This window comes from Osmerus eperlanus, chromosome 17 (assembly GCF_963692335.1).
Source record: "Osmerus eperlanus chromosome 17, fOsmEpe2.1, whole genome shotgun sequence".
Taxonomy (NCBI): domain Eukaryota; kingdom Metazoa; phylum Chordata; class Actinopteri; order Osmeriformes; family Osmeridae; genus Osmerus; species Osmerus eperlanus.
This window is the reverse complement of record NC_085034.1, coordinates 916,840-942,107: the sequence shown is the minus strand read 5'-3', so window position 1 is coordinate 942,107 and position 25,268 is coordinate 916,840. Positions and strand designations below refer to the sequence as shown.

At 50.6% G+C, this 25,268-nt stretch overlaps 2 protein-coding genes across 14 annotated transcripts in view; one reads left to right on the top strand and one right to left on the bottom strand.

Moving 5' to 3' along the window:
• Positions 1 to 8,615, top strand: part of LOC134037800 (proline-rich transmembrane protein 4-like) — a 15,581-nt gene extending 6,966 nt beyond the window's left edge. For 2 of the 3 annotated variants that reach the window (XM_062483321.1, XM_062483318.1), the window contains 2 exons: positions 502 to 624; positions 5,857 to 8,615. In XM_062483321.1, coding sequence (XP_062339305.1) covers positions 502 to 624; positions 5,857 to 7,865 — 2,132 coding nt within the window. In that variant the 3' untranslated portion in view covers positions 7,866 to 8,615. The remainder of the gene's footprint in view (positions 1 to 501; positions 625 to 5,856) is intronic. The other variant, XM_062483319.1, reaches the window with a different exon arrangement.
• A 231-nt stretch (positions 8,616 to 8,846) lies between these two features.
• Positions 8,847 to 25,268, bottom strand: LOC134037584 (inosine-5'-monophosphate dehydrogenase 1b). Of its 11 annotated transcripts, XM_062482951.1 has the most exons (18): positions 24,836 to 25,268; positions 21,100 to 21,198; positions 20,870 to 20,947; positions 18,298 to 18,346; positions 16,121 to 16,222; positions 15,936 to 16,010; positions 15,421 to 15,627; positions 15,083 to 15,170; positions 14,642 to 14,841; positions 14,471 to 14,561; positions 14,233 to 14,328; positions 12,321 to 12,464; positions 11,749 to 11,893; positions 11,420 to 11,563; positions 11,138 to 11,221; positions 11,012 to 11,028; positions 10,515 to 10,590; positions 8,847 to 9,749 (listed from the first exon to the last, which is right to left on the bottom strand). In XM_062482951.1, the coding sequence occupies exons 1-18, from the start codon at positions 25,048 to 25,050 to the stop codon at positions 9,707 to 9,709; spliced, it is 1,953 nt and encodes a 650-aa protein (XP_062338935.1). In that variant the 5' UTR covers positions 25,051 to 25,268; the 3' UTR covers positions 8,847 to 9,706. The 11 variants fall into 11 exon arrangements, 10 of the variants coding, with proteins under 10 accessions (XP_062338935.1, XP_062338934.1, XP_062338936.1 ...); XR_009932545.1 differs by lacking the exon at positions 11,012 to 11,028 and having other exon boundaries at positions 24,836 to 25,264; XM_062482950.1 differs by lacking the exon at positions 8,847 to 9,749 and having other exon boundaries at positions 9,761 to 10,590.

Genomic DNA, 25,268 nt, shown 5'->3' with positions numbered 1-25,268 from the left:
TCTCACTGAAGGAAAGAACACAGACTGTGTTAAACCAACACCCCCCCGCTCTGTGTCTTAGAACTGAGGGTTCAGCTTTGTTTTCATCTTGTGATGTCTGGAAAGTGTATGATGTTGTTTTGGTTCGTAACAGACCAGGATAAATGTACTGTACTGTGTACACACACACACACATACGCAGGGAGGGAGGTCAATGCGATTAGACTGCACGGCCCAGACTACAGTGTTTCGGATGGATGGGCAAAGCTAAGTGGATGAGAGACCGATCCGTTTGACATAACTGGGTTAAGAAAAATATTCCCTGTATTCTACCACACAGTGTCACACTCAAGCAGAGCACATTGAGGTGAAGTCCCTCCTCTGCAAGCTCAAGATTACCGCCTCCTTACAGTCATCTCTGATTCACTAACTAATTATTGGACTTGGGCTGGGAAGAGCAGTGTTAGGGTTGGATTGCTGTGAAAAGAAAGTGTAGAAGTTTGACCTGTGTGTCTGTCCCAGCAGAGCCTGAGGAGGAGGAGGAAGAGGAGGAGGAAGAGGAGGAGACGACAGGAGATCTTGTAGAGACCGGCTGGGATGTGAGGACAACAGGAGTAGCCACCACCAAAATGTCCTTGACTACAGGTCTGTTCGACACACATTCACACACACATCCATGCTCATACACACACACACACACACACTATAGCTCCCATCAGGTCCCTCGTTTTTAAACCAGTTTTGCATCTCCCAGTCTGTCTGCTCTGAGGCAGGGCACCATGATTCTGCTCTGAGGCAGGGCAGCATGGCTCTGCTGTGAGGCAGGGCAGCATGGTTCTGCTCTGAGGCAGGGCAGCATGGCTCTGCTCTGAGGCAGGGCAGCATGGCTCTGCTCTGAGGCAGGGCAGCATGGCTCTGCTCTGAGGCAGGGCAGCATGGCTCTGCTCTGAGGCAGGGCAGCATGGCTCTGCTGTGAGGCAGGGCAGCATGGTTCTGCTCTGAGGCAGGGCAGCATGGATCTGCATCCCCGGCCTGGAGACACTAATTGCTTCCAAAGGGAGGAGAAACAAAGTGATCGTTCAAGCTGTGTTTTTGAACAATCCCCCAGCAGCTAACTGGATAAGGGCCTCTCTGGTCCTCACGCTGTGTCTCCATCACAGGTCTGATGGTCCCTGTCAGTGTTACATTTAATGAATTATGAAAATCTTATCAAGATTTCTTCTTTTTTTTGCCACTATATTCTCTGTGGCGGATGTAACCCACATTAACTGGCTCTGAAATAGCTCATTGAAGTCACCTGATTTTCCAAAATAGAGCAGTTACATGTGCTGCAGTTCAACCGCAGGATAGATGGTGCTGGCCTCTAACATGCAGTATCTGCATGGATAGGAGGATTTCCTTCAATGCCCCAGTGACCATTAATAATAGAATCACAACATCCACTTGACTTAATGAGGCTGTAAGAAGTTTGGATGATTTGATCCAGTTGTGTGATAAGTCAATCTTGTTTGTGATCAGATCTAATCTCTCCCTGCCTCTGGTCTGGTCTGCTCCTCTACATGCATGAGGAGACTCCTCTCAGATTACTTTCTCTGAAAGCAGTGAAAATTGAAACGAAGCCTTGGTTTTCTCCCACGCTGACATAACTCAAGATGAAGGGTGATACAAAAGACCAGTCCGGTTCCAAAAGTCCTGTATCTCTGGGATTCACTTTTGAACCCCATTTAAAATACCGTTGCCCTCTTTTCTTACGGACCGCAGATGATTTATGATAGCGGTCGGGCGCAGATTTCAGACAGAGTAAGATGTGGACAGGAGAAATCTGATCCAGGGTTGGATAAAGTCTTCAGCAGTGATATGGGGCATGGCCTCAACGAATGCCCTTCTGACTAACCTAATTCTGCTGTGTCCCATGTTTACCAACAAACAGAACCCACAGACAGAAAAAACAACATCCACGTAGGCTGATCATAGTCAAAGTTTATCAGAGAATCTGACAGGTTACCGAACATCCCACAGTGCAGTTGACCTGACCACGCTATCTCGGTCACTCACTCACATTCAAACCCACCAATCAGGCCACTGGTACGCTGGTCGGATGCTCCAATTGGTAGATTGGTTGACCTCAGCTTCCTGGCAGGACCGTCTGGCGAGGGTCCAGAGCCCGGTCCTGTTTTCCCCCCCGTGCCGCCCGGATGCCAGGGCGATGCCCGGGCCCCAGGCCGTCGCCCGGGAAGGTAAACAATCAGGACGGACACGCAGCGCGCCTGCCACAACACAACACACCCTTATCATAGGGCGGGCCTGTCACTCACACTTCCTGTTTGTCTCAAACTCCGCCCACACTCGAGGAGGGTGACTGTTATTACAGGATGACATCATTAATGTGAAGGCACCAGTTCTTGTTACAGCTCCTTCCGTTAACAAAGACGTGACTAACACAGCGACCTGGGTCCGAATCTGGCCCGGGCACTTGGCTGCATGCCCCCCCCTCTCTCTCTCTCTCCCCCTGCCTTTCCTGTCTTCCTTGAACTTTCCTATCCAATAAAGCATGAAAAAGCAAAAAACATAATAAATAATAAAACATAATAAAAAACAAGACAAGAATGAGGTCCCCTCACAAGCATCATGCAGGTATTGCAGGGACGACATGTTCACCAGGGTCCCCGAACCGGCACCAACACATCTGTCTCCCCCTGCCAGATAGCTGCTCTGTTTCTCCCTCACAGGGGAGACAGCACAGAGAGGCAGCCCAGGGGATCCAATCCTCCCCTGTTTCATTTCCAGCTATTAAAGATTCAGCAGGCCTAATTAGACAACCCTGCATCAATCCCAAAACAAAGCATCTTAAAACCACCATCAGTCGGTATTTCCCAGTCTGAGCTGCGATTAAGCTCACGACGCAACTGTCAAGCGTAATAAATACAAATATATAAATTGCGATGTCGCTAGACAGATCACTCGCGGTGGATTTTTCTGAGCTTGACGTTTTCATCCCGATCTGGTGCGGTGATTCAGTTTAGGAGCCCTACAGACAGGCCTGGTGACAGGCCTGGAGACAGGCCTGGAGACAGGCCTGGTGACAGGCCTGGAGACAGCATGTGTGCCAGCAGCAGACAGAAGTAGCTCTCGGCAGGAAAGCTCTGAGGTTTGTGTTTAAGCTCCTGTTCTGAAGCACCAGACACTCTGTCTTTGATACGCAGTGGGAAGGAGGCATGTTAGTGCTCCAGCTTCCTGATTACAGCAGCGGAGAAGTACTCTGGTAGACTGATGAGGGCCAAACGAGGTCCAGACACACACACACACACGTACACAGACACACACATACACACACTATAATATGTATATTGTTGCAGATATGTCACATGAATCAAAGACTAAGATCATTGGACTTCTTGTATTTTTGTTTTGCACTAGCTGCAGGGTTACTATGACACCAAGTCATATGGCACCCACACCGTCACCCCCCCGCGCCCCACAGCTAAACACGTTAGAGCTTAATGGAGCCAGCAAGTGCAAGCTAGCATCGAGGAAAAGAGACAGAGACAAAGAAGGAGGGAGGGAGGGAGGGAGGGAGGGAGGGAGGGAGGGAGGGAGGGAAGAGAGGATAAATGACAAGCAGGAAGAGGAATGACAGCAAGAGGTAAAAACTGTACAGGAAAGAAAGAGACAAAATACGCCCGGCCCACCAGACGTCGCTTGTTTTCCTCCAAGAGGAAACTGGTTTCTAAAGACCCACCCCACCTCTGGGTGTCACCCCCTCTGCTGGCTCTGTTCTGATGTCATGAACAATACTGAGCATTAGAGGGCTGAGGCAGGGCAGTGCAGAACAGGCGAGGGTCGCACTTCTAATCCAAAAATAAAATCCAAGCAAGGTTTTTATTTTTTCTCTCTCTCTATTTGCCAAGGGAAACGTTTTAGTTTAATGACTTGTGGGTTTTGAGGTGGGTGAATCTGGGACTTGTACCAACACGCTATACCAACACTAGACACGCTATATAACATATATATATATATAACAACACTAGACATGATGTATTTTCCATTTGAGATGGAAGTAAAAACATGACACTACACTCAAATATTCTCCTTTAAAGTGTCTGCCGCCACCCAGCACTACAGCTACGATCACGTACGGACAATGATATGACGGTATCTCAATCCATCACACAATCAAATCATACTTACTTTAAAGGTCATTTCTAAATAATCTTATTTTGATGACACATCACAGGTCACCATGACACCCAGCATCTGGACATGCATCCAGTCCTGTTTCTGTTTTGTAGTGTGCGTGTGTGTGTGTGTGTTTCACCTTTGAAGAAGCCTTCTGCTCATTCCTTTCTGTCTCGGTAGTCCATTAAGGAGCCTGGCTCTTAATGATGGGCTGATGGTCTCTGATAGGCCCTGGCTCTTAATGATGGGCTGATGGTCTCTGATAGGCCCTCTGCAGAATGACTGATGAGGCTGTGAGTGTATCTGCAGGAGATGCAGTCAGTACTGCTCCTCTATCATAAGCCGTTCCTCTATCAGGACGAGAAACAAACAATGAAGATTTACCCACTGACTGAGTAATGTTGTTTAAGGGTCTACAGAAACCCCCAGGGTGAAAGGTCAGCCTGCTGGGCTGATGCTGGGACGTTTCTAAAGATCACGTTTGATGGAAGCAGAGAAGCCGAACCGACAAATCCCAGTCATCTCCTTCTGATTTCACTTACAAACAGCGTCTTTAAACAAGGGATGTTGAGAGCGTTAATGAGTGTAACAGACATCTCGACAGTGTTTGTACAAGCGCCTATTTACAACTTCAACAGTCACTCCCTCGTCGGTTGAGCCAAACCAGCAGTTACTCCCTCCGTGCTGTAAACCAAGTACAGTACAATCATAACTAGCTGTGTTTGTATCACAACAACAGATGTCGACTCTGAGCTTATGTAATACGAGGAAGGCAGCGTGGTCGAGCAGGGCTCCTGACGAGCCCTGCCTGTCTCACCCTCTCCTACCCTGTCTCACCCCCTCCTGCCCTGCCTGTCTCACACCTCCTGCCCTGCCTGTCTCACCCCCTCCTGCCCTGTCTCACCCCCTCCTGCCCTGCCTGTCTCACCCCCTCCTGCCCTGCCTGTCTCACCCCCTCCTGCCCTGCCTTTCTCACCCCCTCCTGCCCTGTCTCAACCCCTCCTGCCCTGCGTGTCTCACCCCCTCCTTCCCTGTCTCACCTCCTCCTGCCCTGCCTGTCTCACCCCCTCCTGCCCTGCCTGTCTCACCCCCTCCTGCCCTGTCTCACCCCTCCTGCCCTGCCTGTCTCACCCCCTCCTGCCCTGTCTCACCTCCTCCTGCCCTGTCTCACCTCCTCCTGCCCTGCCTGTCTCACCCCCTCCTGCCCTGTCTCACCTCCTCCTGCCCTGTCTCACCTCCTCCTGCCCTGCCTGTCTCACCTCCTCCTGCCCTGACTGTCTCTCCAGAAGATGAAGGCATTAGAAGGAGAGAAAGCTTTGATAGCGTTGGCACTGAGCCAAAGTGTCTCTGCTCTGATGGGTGTGTTAGAGGTGTCCCTGTTTTCTCTGGATGTGCCTGCCTGAGTGATGCCCTCTGGTGGTGAAATGCTGATACTTCCAGTCTGAAAAACATCCGTTTTGGTGACTGGAGGTGTGAAGGAACATCTTGCCCTGTGCTGTGAGCAGCAGGACACATAGCTTACATATTACGTGTTCATTAATGATTCATCCCTTCATCTCACTGTCATGGCACTGACATGTTAACACGCCAGTGAAAAATTGCTTCTGGGAAGAGCTGAAAATTTGATGGAATTGAAATTGAAACCCTGTCTCCCCCCCCCCCTGTCTCCCCCCCCCCCCCCCCCCCCCCGCTGTTTCCCAGGCTCACCCCCTGACGCTGAAGACTGGCTTACCGACTCGACGGCCAGCGACTTCACCTTCCTCCCGGACTGCAACCAGGAACGTTCCGGAATCTGCAACTCCTCCGACAACTGGGTGTTCCCCACCGTCTCCATGGTTACGCCAACCGCCAACGCCACCTCCAGCAACGCCACCAACAGCCCCTCCCTGATCCTGGCCCCGCCCATGTTTGTCCCTCTCCTCTCGGACTGGACCAGCGCCCTGGCGGCCTGGGGGCTGGCGTGGGAGGCCCACGTCTACGGCCTGGGGTCCGTGTTCGCCATGGTGACCCTGGCGTCGGCGCTCAACCTGCTGTGCCTGCCCCTGCGCTGCCCCTCCGGGTGTGGCTACTTCGCTCTGGTCAGCCTGTTCCTGCTGGCAGCAGGCTGCACCCGGGCCTTCTCCCTCCTCTACGACGCCTACGGCCACCTGGACCGCCTGGCCTCCGCGGAGGCCTCCCTCCTGCTGTGCGAGGCCCCGTTCCCCTGCCTCACGGCGGCCTTCGGCCTGGTGTTCCTCCTGCTCTCCATGCGCTCTAGGATGCAGCTGTCCTACTCTGCCTTCCAGAGGCCCTGCTTCCTGGCCTGCCTGGTGCTGCTGCACTTCCTGGCAGCCTTCGGGCCGGCCGCGCTGCTGAAGTTCTACCACCAGAGGGCGACCTTCGGCCTTTTCCTGTCGCTGGTCTCGCGCGGGGCGTTCGTGGCTCTGGCCTCGTTCCTGTCTGCGGCGTATTTCGTGTTTTACTGCTACGTGCGGGCGGACTCCAAGCACATCTACCACCTCAACAACACCTCGCCCACGCCGGCCGAGCGCTACAACCGTTGCCCGTTCGCCGAGAGCCGAGCCTGGGACCGAGCGGCGGCCACAGTGTGCCTGTCGGCGCTGTTCTCTCTGGCCTGCGCCGGGCTGCAGCTCTACGCCATGCTCCACGCCCTCGGCCTGGCCGGCGGGGCCCAGGTCTTCCGCCCCTGGCCGTGGTGGGCCTTCCAGTTCAGCTGCAGGGTCTGCGAGGTGGGGGTCTGCCTCACCCTGGCCTTGGTGGTGGCCCAGCCGGTGTACTGCTCCGATCAACTCCCGCAGGCCGCTAGCTGCTGGACGGAGCTGCTGGCCGCCAAGTCTCCCATCATCCCCGGGAGCTACCAGTGGACTCTGAGCCACCAGGAGAAGCTGGCCATCTGCGACCCCGTGGGCCATGGAGAGACAGAGTGCCTGCCTCTTTACACGCTGGTGGACGAGAGGCTGGGCAGCAGCCTGAACGGCCTGGACCTCCTGTACCACAGCAACCAGGGCTTGGCGTACCGGGACCAGGACCTGCCAGGGGCCGGCCTGCAGGAGGAGCCGGTGGGAGGAGCCACGTCCGGGGGCTCGTCGTTCACCAGCGACTCCACGGCCGACCTGAGGCCTCCCTCGCCCATCAACCTGCGGCGCAGCATCGACGAGGCGCTCTTCAGCGACGCGCTGTTTCCCATGAGCCTCTTTGGGCCTTCCAGACCTTTCCGCTGCAGCGATCTCTCCCTCAACGGCCCCCTGGGGCCCCCCAACGGAGGCCAGGCTCTCTGGGAGACCCTCTCGGCCGACCCGGGCCTGTACCGGACCTCCTCCTGTGTGGACGTGGCCCCCCAGCCCTCGGCCCCTCGTCCAGGGGACGCCTCGCCCCCCCAGTCCCTCTCCTCCTCCGCCAGCTCCTCGCCAGATCGCTGGAGGGGAACCTCCTCCTCCTGTTCCCTGTACAGACCCTCCCTCGGAGACTCCTCCCTGGTCCTCTGCTCCAGCCCCGATGGCCTCGGTCCTGGGAGCTCCGGCCGTGAAGTGCCCCCGGGGAGCCAGGGGGCTTACCCCCAGGGACGGTACCTCACCCTGGGGTCAGCCTCTCAGGAGAGTCTGGACCTGGACGTCTCCTCCGAGGCAGACCGGTCCGTCCAGGAGGAGTTCATGACCGCGTGTCGGCAGATTGATGCTCTGAGCGTCTGTAGTGAGACGATTGACCTGTAGGGGGAGCTGTGAAGGGGGTTGAGGCCAATGTTGGCGGGTGTTCTTGATGAAGTAAGCAAGATGGTCATATTCGAAGGTGCTTATCAGTTCCCTTCTGAGTTCCTTCCTGGTTGAGGAAAAGTTTGATTGTGCCAAATGCTTTAGGGTTTGTTGATCAAGATTGTTTGAAATGAAACACCGAAATGTTTGTTTGCTAATGTTTCTGAGGGACCTTTAAGTGCCACAGAAAGCCATGACATGGGTAATTTGTAAGTGACTTTTTCATGTTTGATATTGGATGTTGCAGTTTGATACTCCTATACAACGTATGGATGTCCTTGTACATTTGGATATAGGGGATGAGGACAGTAACCCATTTGTACAAACCCTATTTTGCAATTAGATACTACTGTGATTATAATCAGCACTTATTACATGAGACTACTGAAAACATTAGACAAGTATATACTTTCAAGTCTAATAGAATAATATTGTCATTCAATGCCAAGTTGCTTTGATGCAGTTAACATCATAGTATTCTGTATGTAAGCCTCTAGTTGCCCTCCATGCAGTTTCCTGTGTATCAGCTGGGTTTTCCAGCTGCGTCGTAGCAGAGCTGCAGTGCCCCCTTCAGGCAGGATGCATTTACTGCGAGGCAGCTGCAAAACTGCAGTACACTGTACACTGTCCAAAACCAGCTTCACTAATTTATTCATGTGTTAAAAATATAATTATTACCCGTGTTTGAGATACTCTTGAATAAACACACACAAATGATTTTGCTCGTATTCCTTCATTTTACATCTTAGTTTCACCTGTCAAACATTATGTCCCAGTTTCCCAAACATGGATTACATTTAGTCATTTAGCACACGCTCTCAGGATTAAGCTTCGTCCTAGAATCAACTTTTCAAATGGAGATCTTTAGGACTAGACTTAATCCAAGTCTGGGAAACTGGTTCTGTATGATTATGTATGTTTCCATGACAAGAGACAACACTCACAGTTCATTTGACTTTTATTTATTTTACAATATTTAACAGAAAAAGCATAATCTAAATCTGTTGCGTGTCCGGTTGTAAACAAGGTCAGGTTCAAAGTAGAGGATTTTAACACGTCATCAATTCCAATTGGACAGAGGTTTATAATTCTCCATCTTTAGGTACATTTACCTACAAATCCTACAAACTGCAAAAGTCTCATTGGTCCTTGTGACCTGTGAGAGGAAACATCAGCACAGCGACCGCTAACACATCCTAGAAAAGATCTGGCGAAAGGACATCGATCACAACATTAGAAAACGCATTTTCCTACATCTGCCAACTTACAGGAATACTTTACAATATTTCAAAAGTGACACAAAAGGAGGAGCGAGGGCGTGTAGTGTCATGCACATCAACGCCTTCAGATGGAAATCTGTTCCTGGGTCATGTGCAGCCATAATCCTGACCCTGTCTCAAGGCATCTCTCTGGTGAGAGCAGGTTTCAACTCTACAACAAGCAGACAAGCGGTGCCACAATCGTGTACAGGACATGGTGGATCAGAGGGAGAGGGTGCTTATTTTGGCTTTGATATAACAAAAAGAGCGTGTCAGACCACGTCACACTTGGCAGTACATAACTGATTATAAAAACAAAGAGCCTCTACATCGAGGCCTGTCGAAAAGAACTGAGGAAAAGCATGCGTAGAAAACAAAACCCCATCATGCTCACATTCTGTCACGTTGGTTTCTCTAAAACGCTTCTCAGCAGAGGAGGTTCTTGATGCACTTGCGGTCCTCGAATCAACCACCTGCGGTTTAAAAACATCCCTGATCTACAGACGAGTCTAGCTCTTGGTCCAAAACACTCAAGGTCCCCAGCTAGCTCTCAGAGGGGCCCCTGGGTTTATTTGGTTCACAACATCTAATGCAGGGAGGGGGGAGGATGGAGGGTCACAGGGAGGGGGGAGGATGGAGGGTCACAGGGAGGAAAACACTCACATATGATTGAAGGTCTGGTTCCCAGAGACGCAGGTCAGGGGCTGGTTCCACCACAGTACCAAACTACCAAGACGCCTTCATAACGGCCCGAGACTCGTCGTACCTCAAGCAAGGAGTCTCACGGTAAAAACGTTCGCCTAAACAATATACTCAAAGCAGTTAACATGTGGAACGCTTAGAGTGTCAGCTGAGGACATAGATAAGGGAGGATCTGCCACGATGCACATGGCAAGACCAGGGGGCTGTGGTCTGCGCGAGCGAGGGGGGACACGGGGGGCATGGAGCAGGGTGGCAGCTCGCTGGCGAGAGAGTGCACCAGGACGTGGAGGAGACGAGCATGGCTACACTTCCATCAGGACCAGGACAGGCCTTCTTCAGAAGCCTGGCTCATCTCATTTTGGCCTCCACACACACACACACACACAACAGACCCACATGCAGTCTAATCAGAACCCTGGTTCTCCTCACCTGGAGAGCAGAACCCCATGTGACTGTCCTCCTGCACATGCTCCCTCCTCCCCTCCCTCCCCCCTCCCCCCCAGACACCCTGGGGGGGAGGGGGGAGGAGGGAGGAGGAGGCGTCCGGGGAGCTGAGTGTGATGTGTGATGTGTGTGTGAGGTGAGTGTGTGTGATCAGATGTGGCGGCTGCGTTTGGTCACGGCGGGGGAGGGGACGTCGGGGGCACACCTGGTCCTGGGGGGGGAGGGGACGTCGGGGGCACACCTGGTCTTGCCTTGTCCTCTAGTAGAGCCGCTTCTCATAACTGTGGACAGAGGAAGACGTCACCACCACCACGCCGCAACCAGGAAGCACCAACATCACCCACACTGACATTAAACAGATTACTCCTATAAAACGGTCAATATCCTGGGAGAAAATACAAAAAAATGCAGTTTAAGAATAATTAAACACTTGAAAAACGTATTGTACAAAGAATTTTGTACGACAACACAAACTTAAGTGTTTGACTATTGTTTGTGTCCCCACTACTGTGAATCTACGCGTCTGGGCCCAAAGGACAAGGGAGAAGACAGCTGGGTTCCGCAGGACTGGGAGAGGAGAACCAGGAGAACCAGGAGAACCAGGAGGGGAACATCAAGCACAGCCTGATATGTGTACACAACTCCTGGTTATGTGTACTAAAACATCTGCATATTTAAAAACTCCTCCATGTACATACTTACATGGGACAAAAGCATATCTATGGTGCAAGAGAGAAACAGAAGGACACTTTTGATGTCTTCTGGATTTTCCACGTGCCAGACAGTTTTACTGTTAACTAGTGTGTGTGTGTGTGTGTGTGTACTTACGAGTGGAGCCCGTGAACTCCTCCCTCCACCTGAGCAGACATGGTCCTCTTCTCAAACTTGAGCTCTCCTGAGTACATCATGGAACTGGAGGACACAGAAGCTCAGGGTCAGGAGGTCACCTCACCTTCACCCACAATGCACATCCACTTCCTCCCAAGCACAGTCGTGTGTTTAAACAACAAAGACTGAACTGCTGTGTTCTGTGCGCTGTGTGCTGCACTGTGTGCTGTGTTGTGAGCTCTGTGCTGTGTGCTGTGTGTAAGCTGCAGCTGGTCCACTCACCGCAGCACAGACAGGCTCTTGGCTCCGATGTCTTGGCAGCCATGCTGGATCCCTGCGATCAGGTAGGGGACAAACTTGTGGATGGATCCCTTGTCCTGGACCGAGCCAGACACCCCCTGGGCCACCTTCACGTTGTCCCCCTCACTGTGGACCAGAGGACAGGCTTCAGGGAGGGAACGCCAGCCTGGGAACGCCAGCCTGGGAACGCCAGCCTGGGAATGCCAGCCTGGGCTCACGGTTGGTACCCAATTCACTTAGGTCTCTACAGTGTGATCTCTGGTAACCAGTATCTAGTGTGATCGTGTCTCCATGACAACCCCTCCTGGTACCTGAAGTAGCGTTTCTGGCTGCTGGTGCTGGTCTCCATGGCGTCCAGGGAGCCCATACCGCGGTACTTCTTCAGCCGCACACCGTCAGAGAAGAAGTACTCTCCGGGAGCCTCTGTGGTCGCCGCTAGCAACGAGCCCATCATCACTGGAGGGGAACGGAGAAAACTGGGTCGATAACCAGGTCGTTAAGGCCGATAGCCAGGGAGATAACCAGGTCGTTAAGGCCGATAGCCAGGGAGATAACCAGGTCGTTAAGGCCGATAGCCAGGGAGATAACCAGGTCGTTAAGGCCGATAGCCAGGGAGATAACCAGGTCGTTAAGGCCGATAGCCAGGGAGATAACCAGGTCGTTAAGGCCGATAGCCAGGGAGATAACCAGGTCGTTAAGGCCGATAGCCAGGGAGATAACCAGGTCGTTAAGGCCGATAGCCAGGGAGATAACCAGGTCGTTAAGGCCGATAGCCAGGGAGATAACCAGGTCGTTAAGGCAGTCGGTAACCACACCTCAGTGTGTGTGTGTGTGTGTGTGTGTGTGTGTGTGTGTGTGTGTGTGTGTGTGGGGGGGGGGCTACCTGTGGATGCCCCCAGTGACAGGGCCTTCACCACGTGGCCCACGGTCTGAATCCCCCCGTCGGCGATCACGGGCACCCCGAACCGCCTTGCGTACTCAGCCACCTTGTAGACGGAGGTGCCCTGGGGCCGCCCACACGCCATGACTGCAACACAGGAAACAGGAAGCGCATCAGGAGACTGTGAGGGATGGTGATTGGTGTGCTCACAGGGTTCAAATGCCTTGAAGCCTTTTCTGAATACAACTGAAGTGTAGATGTGGCCCTTTAATAACGCTGCATCAGAAGTCCTGCCCTCAGTGCCTCTAACAGGAACATGCTGCCATCACAACTACATCTTTTATTTGGATGTATTTTCATTACTTAAATATATTTTTATTGATAATGTATTTTTTTGTCCTTTTCTGTTATCTTTCAACATGACCTTGTTTGAACGAGAGGCATGTCCCCATGGCAACCCAGATCACCATGACAACACCATCTGCCTATTTATGTGCTTGCTTTCGTAACCGACTGGGTGTCAGTTTAACTGCATCTTCCAATACTGACTGACTGAGAGCACAGAGATCACAGAGCACAGAGATCACAGAGCACAGAGATCACAGAGCACAGAGATCACAGAGCACAGAGATCACACCTCAAATCAGTTGGAGCTTGACGAGAAAAAACTACTAAAAAAAGATAAATATACAGTGATCCCTCGCCACTTCGCGGTTCACTTATCGCGGATTCGCTATTTCGCGGATTTTCATAATGCATTTTTTTTTTTTTGGTGCATTGTGCTCTGCATTCTGATTCGCTAAAAACTCACTCCCGCTTCTTGTATCAAAACATGCTACGAATTGTGCTATCATCGTATCATATCATATCATCGTCTCGTGCAGTTATGTGTACGTACATAAAACAGCTTGGCAAATTTACATTAAGTTGGCCAAATTATCTTGTAATTTCGAACATCTCCTAAACCCATAATGTCGACGAAACGGCCTACACGTGAGTCACTGTATTTGTATACATGTAATAGTTGCTAATTGTAAAAAAAAAAAAGTTTTCTATTTCGCGGATTTCACTTATCGCGGGTCATTTTCGGAACGTAACCCCCGCGATAAACGAGGGATTACTGTACATATAGTTTTAAATCTGCAATACATTCCTACTGTGTGTACCTACTGTGTGTGGTGTGGGTGGAGGGCAGGTGGAGGTGTGGGTGGAGGGCAGGTGGAGGTGTGGGTGGAGGGCAGGTGGAGGTGTGGGTGGAGGGCAGGTGGAGGTGTGGGTGGAGGGCAGGTGGAGGTGTGGGTGGAGGTGTGGGTGGAGGGCAGGTGGAGGTGTGGGTGGAGGGCAGGTGGAGGTGTGGGTGGAGGGCAGGTGGAGGTGTGGGTGGAGGGCAGGTGGAGGTGTGGGTGGAGGGCAGGTGGAGGGCAGGTGGAGGGGTGGGTGGAGGGCAGGTGGAGGTGTGGGTGGAGGGCAGGTGGAGGTGTGGGTGGAGGGCAGGTGGAGGTGTGGGTGGAGGGCAGGTGGAGGTGTGGGTGGAGGGCAGGTGGAGGTGTGGGTGGAGGGCAGGTGGAGGTGTGGGTGGAGGGCAGGTGGAGGTGTGGGTGGAGGGGTGGGTGGAGGGCAGGTGGAGGTGTGGGTGGAGGGCAGGTGGAGGTGTGGGTGGAGGTGTGGGTGGAGGGCAGGTGGAGGTGTGCTGTGGGTGGAGGGCAGGTGGCTGAGCGGTTAGAGAATCGGGCTAGTAATCAGAAGGTCGCTAGTTCGATTCCCGGCCGTGTCAAATGACGTTGTGTCCTTGGGCAAGGCACTTCACCCTACTTGCCTCAGGGGGAATGTCCCTGTACTTACTGTAAGTCGCTCTGGATAAGAGCGTCTGCTAAATGACTAAATGTAAATGTGGAGGGCAGGTGGAGGTGCTTACCTTCCTGGGTGATACAGATGGAGCCACACCCCATGCCCACCCTGAGCGCGTCCACGCCCGCGTCGATCAGGTTCTTAGCCTGGGCTGCAGTCACCACTGCAACACACACGGTCATGTGTTTCATACAAGGGAAGTTACACAAGAGACCACACACACACACACACACTCTCTGCAGGATGTCATGTGACATACGCTTGGGGCTTTATAATTGGATGCAAAAACATGCCATGTATCTGACCGTTTCCTCCCACCACTTGCAGCTCTGGGTGTTTCTGCTTGATGTAGTTGATCATGTTGATCTGATACACAGAGTTCCCCTGGGATGAGTCCTGCAGAGAGACACAAGCATTACCCACAATGCTGCTTGAGAACTGGCTTCTGAAAGTGCGGGTGTTTCCCCTGAACCCACCAGCACCACCACGTCCACGCCGCCCTGCACCAGCAGGTCCAGGCGGTACTTGTCGTCCTCCCGCGTGCCGATGGCGGCGCCGCAGAGCAGCTGCTTGCGGGAGTCCTTGGAGGCCAGAGGGTAATCCCGGTTCTTCTTCAGGTCCGTCCGGGCGATGATGGCCACCAGCTCGTCACTGTCGTTCACGATGGGGAGCTTCCCTGGACACACAGACACACACGTCAGGAAACAGCAGCCATGTTTGTGGGCTGACAGAGCCAACTAGAACACCCACAGGTTGATAAACGTTTTAAGTTTGTAGAATGTTTTGTATTACGCTGAAACAGATTTACCGAGGATAGGACAGTCTACTACGTAGAAGGTAACCCAACCATCGATACAAATACAACATTCTTTCATCGTGCAAATAAACTGACAAGACCTGAGATAAAAATGTCCGACCTTTTTTGCTCCTCTGCAGGATGTCGTTGGCCTCCTTCAAGGTGACGCCAGCCGGAGCCACCACTAGCTCCTCCCTCTTAGTCATCGCCTGGGAAACCAGAACCAGAATCAGTCAGAGAAAGTTAAAGATTTCATCCCATTCTCCAATATGAGTGCAAACACACAATAGGAATTCTTACTACAGGTTTACATGATTTATTAGGAGGTTTAGATTGTCCGCTAGGGATCGTCAAGAGCAGCAGGATCAAAGAAAACCAATGTACCTGAACGTGTTACAAACGCAAAAACAAACTTCAAACTTGAACACAGAAACACCGCCCACACAACCCCCCCCCCACCTCCTCCAGCGGCCGGCTGTGGTCCTTCTCTGACAGGAAGTCGATGTCTCTGGAGGTGACGATGCCCACCAGCTTCCCTCCCATCTTGCCTGTCTCGGTCACAGGGATCCCAGAGAAGCCGTGTCGCTGCTTGGCCTCGATCACGTCTCCCACCGTGTGGCGTGGGCTCATCACCAGCGGGTCTGTGATGAAGCCCTGCTCGAACCGCTACAGGACCGCCACCACACACACACACACACACACACACACACACACACACACCAAGTGATCCAGTCAGGGGTGCATGTTATTATACATGATGTTATAGATATAACTATGTAGTATGTCATCACTTTTTGAAAACGTCAAATCTGTTCAAGCCGCTTTTTATTGAGAAAGCCATGTTTGACTGCAAAAATGCCACGTTAAGTTTAAGCACAAAAATATGGTTTAGGAACTTGCTTATGCTTAAAACAAGTAAATGTAGCTGCCAGTGCAGTAAGAATTGTATTTAACAAACTTCATAAACTTCTTACCTTGACCTTGCGGACCTCGTTGGCTTGGAACTCGGGGGTGCAGTTGTGATGGATCATCCCGATGCCCCCCATCAGCTACAACACAGAACAGTCAGTCAGGCCCCTCCCTCCTGGACACACACACCAACCACACACTCACATATCATAAACCCAACCACCCACACACAGTGAACCCAGGACCTTACCGCCATGGCGATGGCCATAGCAGACTCTGTGACAGTGTCCATGGGGGAGGAGATAAGGGGGGTCTTGATGGTGATCTTCCTGGTCAGGGCAGAGGTCAGGTCCTGGGGGAACGAGACACAACAGTTAACATCCCAGCCCTGCAGAGCATCAACAGTTAACATCCCAGCCCTGCAGAGCATCAACAGTTAACATCCCAGCCCTGCAGAGCATCAACAGTTAACATCCCAGCCCTGCAGAGCATCAACAGGTTTCTCCACATCATAAACACCCTGGGAGGGATGTCCAATGGCTCACCAGGTAAGAGCACATACCACACAGGCCTTAACTGAAGGGCCTGGGTTCGATTCCTGCCCGGGACATTTCCTGCATGTCTTCCCCCCTCTCCCCCCTCTCATAACAACAACAAAAGCCAAACAATATTGTTTGGAATAGTTCATGTTCCACTTAGCAGAGGCAGCATGAGCAGAGGACAACCAGAATGTCTCTGTGTCCACTAGGGGACGTACATCCAGAGAGCATGGTCATCCTCCTGTGACCAGACCTCAGAGAAACCATCAAATGATTTAACTGCCGCGTTGAAACTACTTAACCCGACAACATGGCTGTGTCTCATGAGGTGCACATGACAGAGGACACTGCAGTGGTTGGGGCAAGATATGGTTAACCGAATCAGGGGAAACCTAAATAATCCTGTGACCTTCACTCTTAACTATGTGGACAGGTTTGGGAACGTCCTTGCTCTGATAAGCTACCTTGAGAGGGTTGTTATTTCCCAGCTCCCCCACACAGCACCTCACTTCTCCCGCCTGAGAGAGATGCTGCAGGCATTCCTCCTTCCTGGGAAACCAAAACGTGTTTGACAACATCCCGGCTGGCCTCCCATGTCCAGACATAAACTACAGACTCCAGCCCTTCTGAACGTAGAGAGTTCATCTGCAGGCGAGGCAAGCACAGAGACTAACGTTTAGGATGCCATTTTGAACGCTCATCTTCCACCGAAACGCAAGATTCCACAACCCCCCTAACCTGCGAGGCGAAGGACGTATCGACAGGTTGGACGAGAGGGGGGACATTTCCACGGAAGGACGCTTCCGAGTTTTAGCACCTCGCTGCGAGGCGGACGGAGGCACGTCCGACTGTTTGGGCGTTACGTAAACTGGCCTGCATCCTCAGGTTGGAATGAGGACAAACGCAGGGGAGTGGAAGTTATTCAGGCGTGTGTCTGCTTCCTGAGCAGGGAAACTAGGCCAGGACTCAACCCTAAGAAGACAACCCTCAACCACACAGGGATCCAGCAGACACTCTACACTTCTGCTCTACACTGAATAAAATAAAGGGGGGGGGGGGATTAGATATCAATTAGATTAAAATGCCCAAAGATGGACAGCAGAGAGGGGAGGGATTTAACCTAAAGCCTGAGATTAACACTCCCATCATCCCCCTGACAGGTCGGGGGGAGGGGGAGAGGGGGAGAGAGAAGAGGGGTGGATGGAGAGAGACAGAGAGAGCAGTGGAGAGCAGCCTTCATGGTACAACCATAAACACAGAGGACAGCTGCCATTTTGGCTGAAATAGAACAGCCGGATTGGAGTGACTCGGACGCTCAGAAAGACACCAAAACACCTTCAGGAAAACATGCAATTACCAGAAAAGATCTGGTTTACATTTGTGTGTCTAACTCTGTGCTGTAATAAGATTTATGGTCTAGGAAAGAGGCAGGGTCAGCGTAGGAGTGTCTGGTGACTAAAAGTTAAATACAGGGATTGTGGCCTAGTAAAAACCTTCCCCCAGTCACAAACCTCAAACACAGAGGGGAGGGCCCGTCCGCCTCCAGTGGGCTGGAATACAAGTCCTACATCTTCACCCTACTGCTCAAACATGTCTCCCTAAATCTGCGTACATGAGTTCTGGAGAAATGGAGAATGAGTATTGATTGTTCAGAGTCAGCCATACTGCTACGGACATCGACAAATCTTGACTGTATCGCTCACCTAGTAACCCTTGCTCACCTCTACTTAAACATGAGGTCAAGACAAATGGAGAATGGACATTGATTGATCGATTGTTACGGACTTCCGGGACCATACTTCTCACATCCACTCTAACGCCTCCTCCTGAACGTGTGGAGATGAGAGAGGAGAGATGAGAGAGGAGAGATGAGAGAGGAGAGACTCACCACTTCGTCTGAGCTGAAGTCGATGAAGCCGGGCAGGATCAGAAAGTCACTGGAAGACAAGAGGCAGAATGAAAGGTCAGGGGTCAGGTGTAGAACGCACGGTCATGTTCGCCACAATAGCAAAACGCAACCATAAACCCCACCGAGGGCAGGCGTGGGTGCAGACACACCAAGACCGGTTCAGACCAGTTCTCGGTCAGTTCACCTCGGACGAGGTGCTGGCGGGTCGCTAAGCCCGACCTGGCACAGCTGGCTCAGACTGAGAGTCCTGCAGAGCCCAGCCGAGCCCTGCAGAGCCCAGCCGAGCCCTGCAGAGCCCAGCCGAGTCCTGCAGAGCCCAGCCGAGCCCTGCAGAGCCCAGCCGAGCCCTGCAGAGCCCAGCCGAGTCCTGCAGAGCCCAGCCGAGCCCTGCAGAGCCCAGCCACGCCCGCTAACCACACCTGCTCATCCCCTGAAGTCTCAGTACCCAACGCTGTTTGGCAAACAGAGCGACGTGTCGTGTGTTACGCTCTCTCCTGCTGAATTCATAACTCTCGCTTCCTCCGCCTGACTTATTTAAAAGCTTCAAACCCAGAGGTGTTGAGAGTTGGCACACACCAGGAAACTTTTACGTTTGTCCCATCTGGTCAGGTGGCTGAACAGGGAGAACAAGCAGGAAACCAGCAGGTCCTGACTGCAAACACACACAACTAGGACACGGATGTGCTGTGAAAGTAACTCTGCTGGGCCGGTCAGGGGCTGCGTGGACGACAACTTGATTTGAGTTCTAGGAAGCATGTGACGTAAATAGAACACACAGTTTAACAAAAGCTTATCTTCCAACATTTTAAGACCTCTAACATGACCTCGCTGGATATTCTTGCAGTGCATCTGTATATCTCAATCCATTCATATATTAATAGATGGTTTAAAATATTAAATACTAAACTTTTGTGGGGGTTTGCAGGGAACAGATTGTGACTGCCTCCCACTGCACAAACACAACCCAGACAGCAGGACTGAGAAGGGGAGAGGGAGACAGAGAGAAAGCGAACAGCGAGGAGTGTTTTTCGCAGACGGGTGTATATTTGGTGGTTTGGCGAGAGGGTGTAAAAACACAGACAGCAGGAGGAGAAGGAGGGCTTTGTCTGTGACCAGAGGGAAGGAAGGAGAGAGACAGGAGGAGGAGAGGGAGGGAGGGGGGGAGGGGACAGGAGGAGGAGAGGGAGGGGACAGGAGGAGGAGGAGAGACCACAAGCGTCTCCTGGAGCTGGAAAGGTGGCACAGCGGATGGAGTAGGAGTTGAGCGTGAGGTAGTGGAACACGATAGGACAGTGACAGCGCACACACACACACACACACTAAACTCAGTTTCTCACGCGGGACTAGAGGGAGGAGTGTGTGCTTCACTCCAGACACAAACAGGAACAGACCACCGACACAGAAACATCTGCCAGGGCTTAGCCACCTTACCTCCAGCCAAAACAGGCCTCAGTCCAGCCCCAACAAGAGAAGCACCCTGGGATAGTCTAACCTAACCCTCTCCCTACATAACCCTTCCCCTCCTTCTCCTCTTAAACAGCTCACATGACAGTACCTCAGGATGGTCATGTGCACAGCCTTCCCATTCAGCACAACACACCTCATTACTGTGCAGGGGGACGATCTGCGCGTGCGCACACACACACACACACACACACAACCCAAGTAACCCAGCAAACTTGGGCTGTCACGGTCACAACTTGTGCATGGACAGTTGCTGTCCTATCAAATATTTCAGGACTGTCAACATGAAACAGTAGACTCTCCCTAGTTTAGGCTGTTCATCCTATGCAACTACACACAGACCCACGTTCAGAGCTTTCCTGAACCGCATCACTACTTCACAGAATGTCGCTCCGCACCCTGGACTACTAGAACCTTTACCCAGAGGTACGTTCGAGAAGCAAAACATTTCCAAAAGGTTTGGGAAACAGTCTTAGATGTTAGATGATATAAGACCTACAGATACTGATTACACTGATGACTAGTAGGTCAAAGTACCATGTCTGGGGACCAAACACAGCATCTGGAAATCAAGTGAGTTCAAGAAGGATTATCACTGAGGATGCAGTATTAGTGAAAGTGAAATGAGTATTAAATCGTAGGAGACAGTGCTTTAGGTGACAGAGGGTGGATGAAGAGGAGCCCGGAGAAAATAAGTGACGAACAAGATCTCCGCGTTGAAAGACAACGAGGAATTCAGTGTCACAAAGAATCAGATAGCAGCTCATGCGGATTCTTAGTGGCAGATATGGATGCAGTCATATCAACACTGGAAGCAAATATCCGCCCTGTGGCATTGTTAGCGTAGCAATAATACCCTTCCCCTCAACTCCCAACTGTGAATTTAGTTAAACAAGCTTAGAAGAAACTAGGGTACTAGGTACTAGGATGTCAAGAAGGCATTTCTTTGAACCAAAATTGTGGATGATCAGTTTAGCGTTCGAAGGAACATGATTTGCTTCCCCTGTATGAACGCATCATCTGACTAGAATTCTGTTGTTTTTTTTGTGACAGTGTAAAATGGTTAGAAGTTAACCGTTCTACTCACTTGTAAGTCACCCCGTCCCCTTTAGAGCAAAGCTCTTCTGCCGTTAGACCGTCGGCGTCAACACACTGTTGGTCAGATCTGCCGGTTCAAAATGTGTTTCCCGTTACATTACGCCGCCCGCATCCCACCCAACATCGCGAGTGGCTTTCAGACAGATCCTGACCTTACTCAGAAAATCTACCTAACAACTCAATGACTAACTTCACTCGTAGTGTCGTAGACCAACTTACTTGTACGTGAGACCGTCTCCGATGGAGAATAACTGCTGAGCCGAAAGACCATCTTCTGGGACGTAGCCAGTTCCTCCGCTGATCAAGTAGTCTGCCATGCTGTCAGAGAACAAAATAATTAGCTGTTTGATGAATAACGTTCAGGTCTGACAACGCACTCTTTAAATAAACAAAACCAGAACTAGTCCAGCGTTAGGGACATAGACAATTCTAGCCTGTGTCACAATGTCTGTATCAGTGATTAAAATAAATTCACGGCTGGCAACATGTACAGAAACAGTTAGCTGCTGGCACATGGATGCCCTGCCCCTGACATGACTACGCACCGGGAAGTGGGTGACCCACTAACACTTAGCAGACATTTTTTCTAGACGGCACAGGGGTGTGTAAACAAAACTCGAGCATGAATAAAATATCCGCGTCTAAACAAACACATCTGAAACGGCCACACAGACGTTGATATTACTCACGTTCACTTTGACATGTTTTACCACAACATTGTTCGCCTTACTGACCTAGACTACATAGGCTAAACAACGACGCATCCACGGAAAGCACACAATCAATTGTAGCTAGACTAGCAACTAGACTGTCACACCCATGACATGAAAACAAAACGTCCGACTGGCTACAAAACCCTGAAATTTCAGTTCAATCGTCATTCATTTTTAACAACTAGCCATGGTCACACAGGGCCGTTTGCATAGAGGGCTATATGAATCTGACATGCAATAAACAAGGAATTTACGATATCTATAAACATCTGAAAGCAAATTACTCGGATGCTATAACTACTGTATCACCGCTCGCACACCATTAGCTTGTTAGCTTGTAGCTGATCAGACATGTCGGTAGGAAATTATGAACCAGACAGTGCATACACTAACGTTACGTTAAAACAATACAGTGTCACCAGTATATGCCGTTAAATACATTGTAAACGCAAAGTAATAAGAGAATAATCATCATATCCTGCTAGCTAGTTTCATGCCACGCATGAGGTAAAACATACGTGTTCAATTCACAACGCATGTGTTAGCTAGCTAGCGATGCGTTATGCTCGTATTGTTTGCTATTTAGGTAGCATATGTCTAGAAAAATATAAGACATTCAGTACATATACAATTCCATAACATTCTCCTACTCTCTGGAAATGCACGTTGGTCGTTTTCAGTTGCTAGCTGATAAGAACTTCACAGCTGTGTACTATGCTAGCTTACTCTTAGCTTACTGGCTCAGTCTAGTCGCAGGAACGTGTTCAGAAAATCAGTGAAAACGCAAGACTAGTAGCTTGCAAATTACAATCAAACCCAAACTGACTTCCAATAAGATGTAGGCTTCAGTCGGAATTGAGATCCCAAGTGATGCTGCTGAATAGCTAGTCCAAAGTGATTGCCTAGCTGGCAAACTATCCTGGTTATGTATGCTGTGTCAGTCTAGTCATCTCATCTCCCCCGGTCTCCTCTCTCCTGAAACAGCACGTGGGACCAAGGCGCGTGCTTAACCCTATGAGTTTGGTTAATCAATAAACTTCCACCGTCATTGATAGTAATACATCTGACTGCATATTGTGTTTCAAAGGTTCAGTTGATCAATTATATTGGGATTTTGGTCTGAAATTGGACAGCACCACTACCTGATTTAAGCATCACATGACACGAACCTTTCAATTCCACCGGATGTGCTGCTACTGGAAGAGCCACTCAATTCAGACCACATTCTGCAACAGGCCAAATTCTCACTTTCGGTAGAAAACCCGCTTAACCTGTAAAAGGTTACTTTTTAATTTAGCGCACCCCAAAGTTCGAAGGTACAGTTAAAAAAAGGAATTCCCCAGTGTATTTGACGTCAGTAACGTAGTCAGTGTTCTAAGCAACACTGAATAGATTAAAGCAGAAGTGTGTGGTGTATTAATTGATGGAAGACAATCATGATCTTCTCCCTCACCTTAGATAAACATAGAAACATACTTCCTCTCTGGCCATCTCCCTATCTCCCTCCCCCCCTCTCTCTGTCTCTCTTTCCACCCCCCCCACCCCCCTCTCTCTCCCTCTGTAAGTAAACAGGATCCACTGTAGCTGAGTTGCTGGTGCCTTCTAAGAGCTTTTAAAGCTTCCAGCTGGAACTGTATGTTGGTTATTTCCAAGCATGCTTACATAACAGCTATCATGGTACCACTTAAATGTCGTCACTTATTCCTAATGCAGCAGAAATGGATAGTCGGCTTATAGTCTGTTGACAAGGTAAAAAAAAAAGTTGAGCTGTCCTGAGAGAATGGATTTGTTCTGTTCTTGGTTGTAAATCAAAATGGAGAGCTGAGGAATGATGTGTTGATGAAGAAACTCCTGTGTAGTGCATGAGCTGCATGGGCTTGCAGAATCTATTACTGCTGCTGTGAGGGTTCCCTAGTACTCCCGGGGTGACAGTGTGTGTGTGTGTGTGTGTGTGTGTGTGTGTGTTTGTGTCAGGTTAAATGTGGGTCATTGCAAATATGGGTCACAGATTCCTCCTCAAACAGTGACAGTGTTCTGTGGCTATTTTGAGCACCTAATTCATACCGAACCCCCCTCTACAGACACTCTCTGTCTGATCTAGCATTACAGAAGAGGGCGTCATATCATTCTCAAAATAGCTGCATGATTTAAGAGAGAAGCTGTTTTATGCTGTTCAACCCTGCTCCTGGAGAGATACCCTCCTGTAGGTTTACCCTACAACCCTGCTCCTGGAGAGATACCCTCCTGTAGGTTTACCCTACAACCCTGCTCCTGGAGAGATACCCTCCTGTAGGTTTACCCTACAACCCCAGCTGCAAAAAATATGATTCATCTTGTCAAACAGGTATTTGTTTAAATCAGGTGTCCTGGATTAGGGTTGTGATGAAAACCTTCAGGGTGGCAGCTCTCCAGGAACAGGCTAGGGCAGCCCTACCACACCTGAGCCTTTGAGATTCATCTTCCTCTCACTAAGTGGGGCCTCTTTAAGCATGTTTACAAGTCAAATATATTTGTCAGTTGGTTATGGTATAACAAGGAGAGATTTACCTTCAAGGGTGAGTCACAGTGTGTGTAAACACAGCTGGGAGGATAGTGAGAGTGGATCCTTCCAGCTTTATTTACATTTTGGTGGTTGTGAAGACAGAGCCATGAGAATCACACAATGTTGCAGCGAGAGACTCAGACCTGAATACATGCTTCTTGTATCCTCAAAACACTGACATGCTGTCAGGAAACTGCCAAGTACTTCTATTAGAAGTCCTAGTACTTTGCAGTATGTGCTTTAAATAGCACCTGGCAGCAACAGTCATTCAACTTAACCAACAATTCACCTACATTTAGCAGTAGCGTGCATTAGTAAATAACCTCTACTTAGATTACCCCTGTGCTTCACTCTCCATGCCTTCATATTTCACTTTTACTAGGCCTCTGTCTCACGATTGATAATAGGACAAATATAAAAATATATACAGTAGTGTTTAAGTCTTACACACACAATATTTTTTACATGAACATTGTCTTAAATATAATTTGTTATCTTCTATATTTGTACGGCAGTGTAGAAGTGCAATGTCGAGATTTCTTTGGGGGGGTCTTTTCATTGAAAAATTTCTCAAAGCATTTTTGCTTTACTTTTTAAATGAACAGTTTTTGTTTGTGCCTAAGACTTCTCCACAGTTATATGACATATCTCAGTTCCTCTGGATGCCTTGGTGGCTCTGCGCCCTCGGGGCCAGACTCACCTCTCAGGCCCCAGGCCAGCCTGGATGCGCGTGGCGCTGTAGCGCTGGGCGGCCGTCTCGTGGCCCTGTCCGTGGGGGCTCAGCCGGAGGCGCTGGTCCCCTCCCCAGGGAGACGTGCCGGCGGGGCGGGGCTCCTCGTTCCCCATGGTCCTCTGGGAGTCCAGCTGGCGGCCGCCCCTGTTCCCCCTGAAGTGCTCGTGTCCATAACCCTCCATCTCGGACCGGGTGTTCGGCTCAGCTTGGTTAACAACTGCCCGCACGGTCGCCTCGGCCACCTACCGGTCCTCCCCTGCAGTCGAGGCTGACTCTGTTCTCTCCTGGACTAAACGCTTGTTCCTCTGGAGTAGGGCACAGCCTGTATCAGTGTTGGTACACGGAGAACCAAATAGTCAAATGAGCCGAGAGGCAACCCCGCCGCAGACAAACACAACAA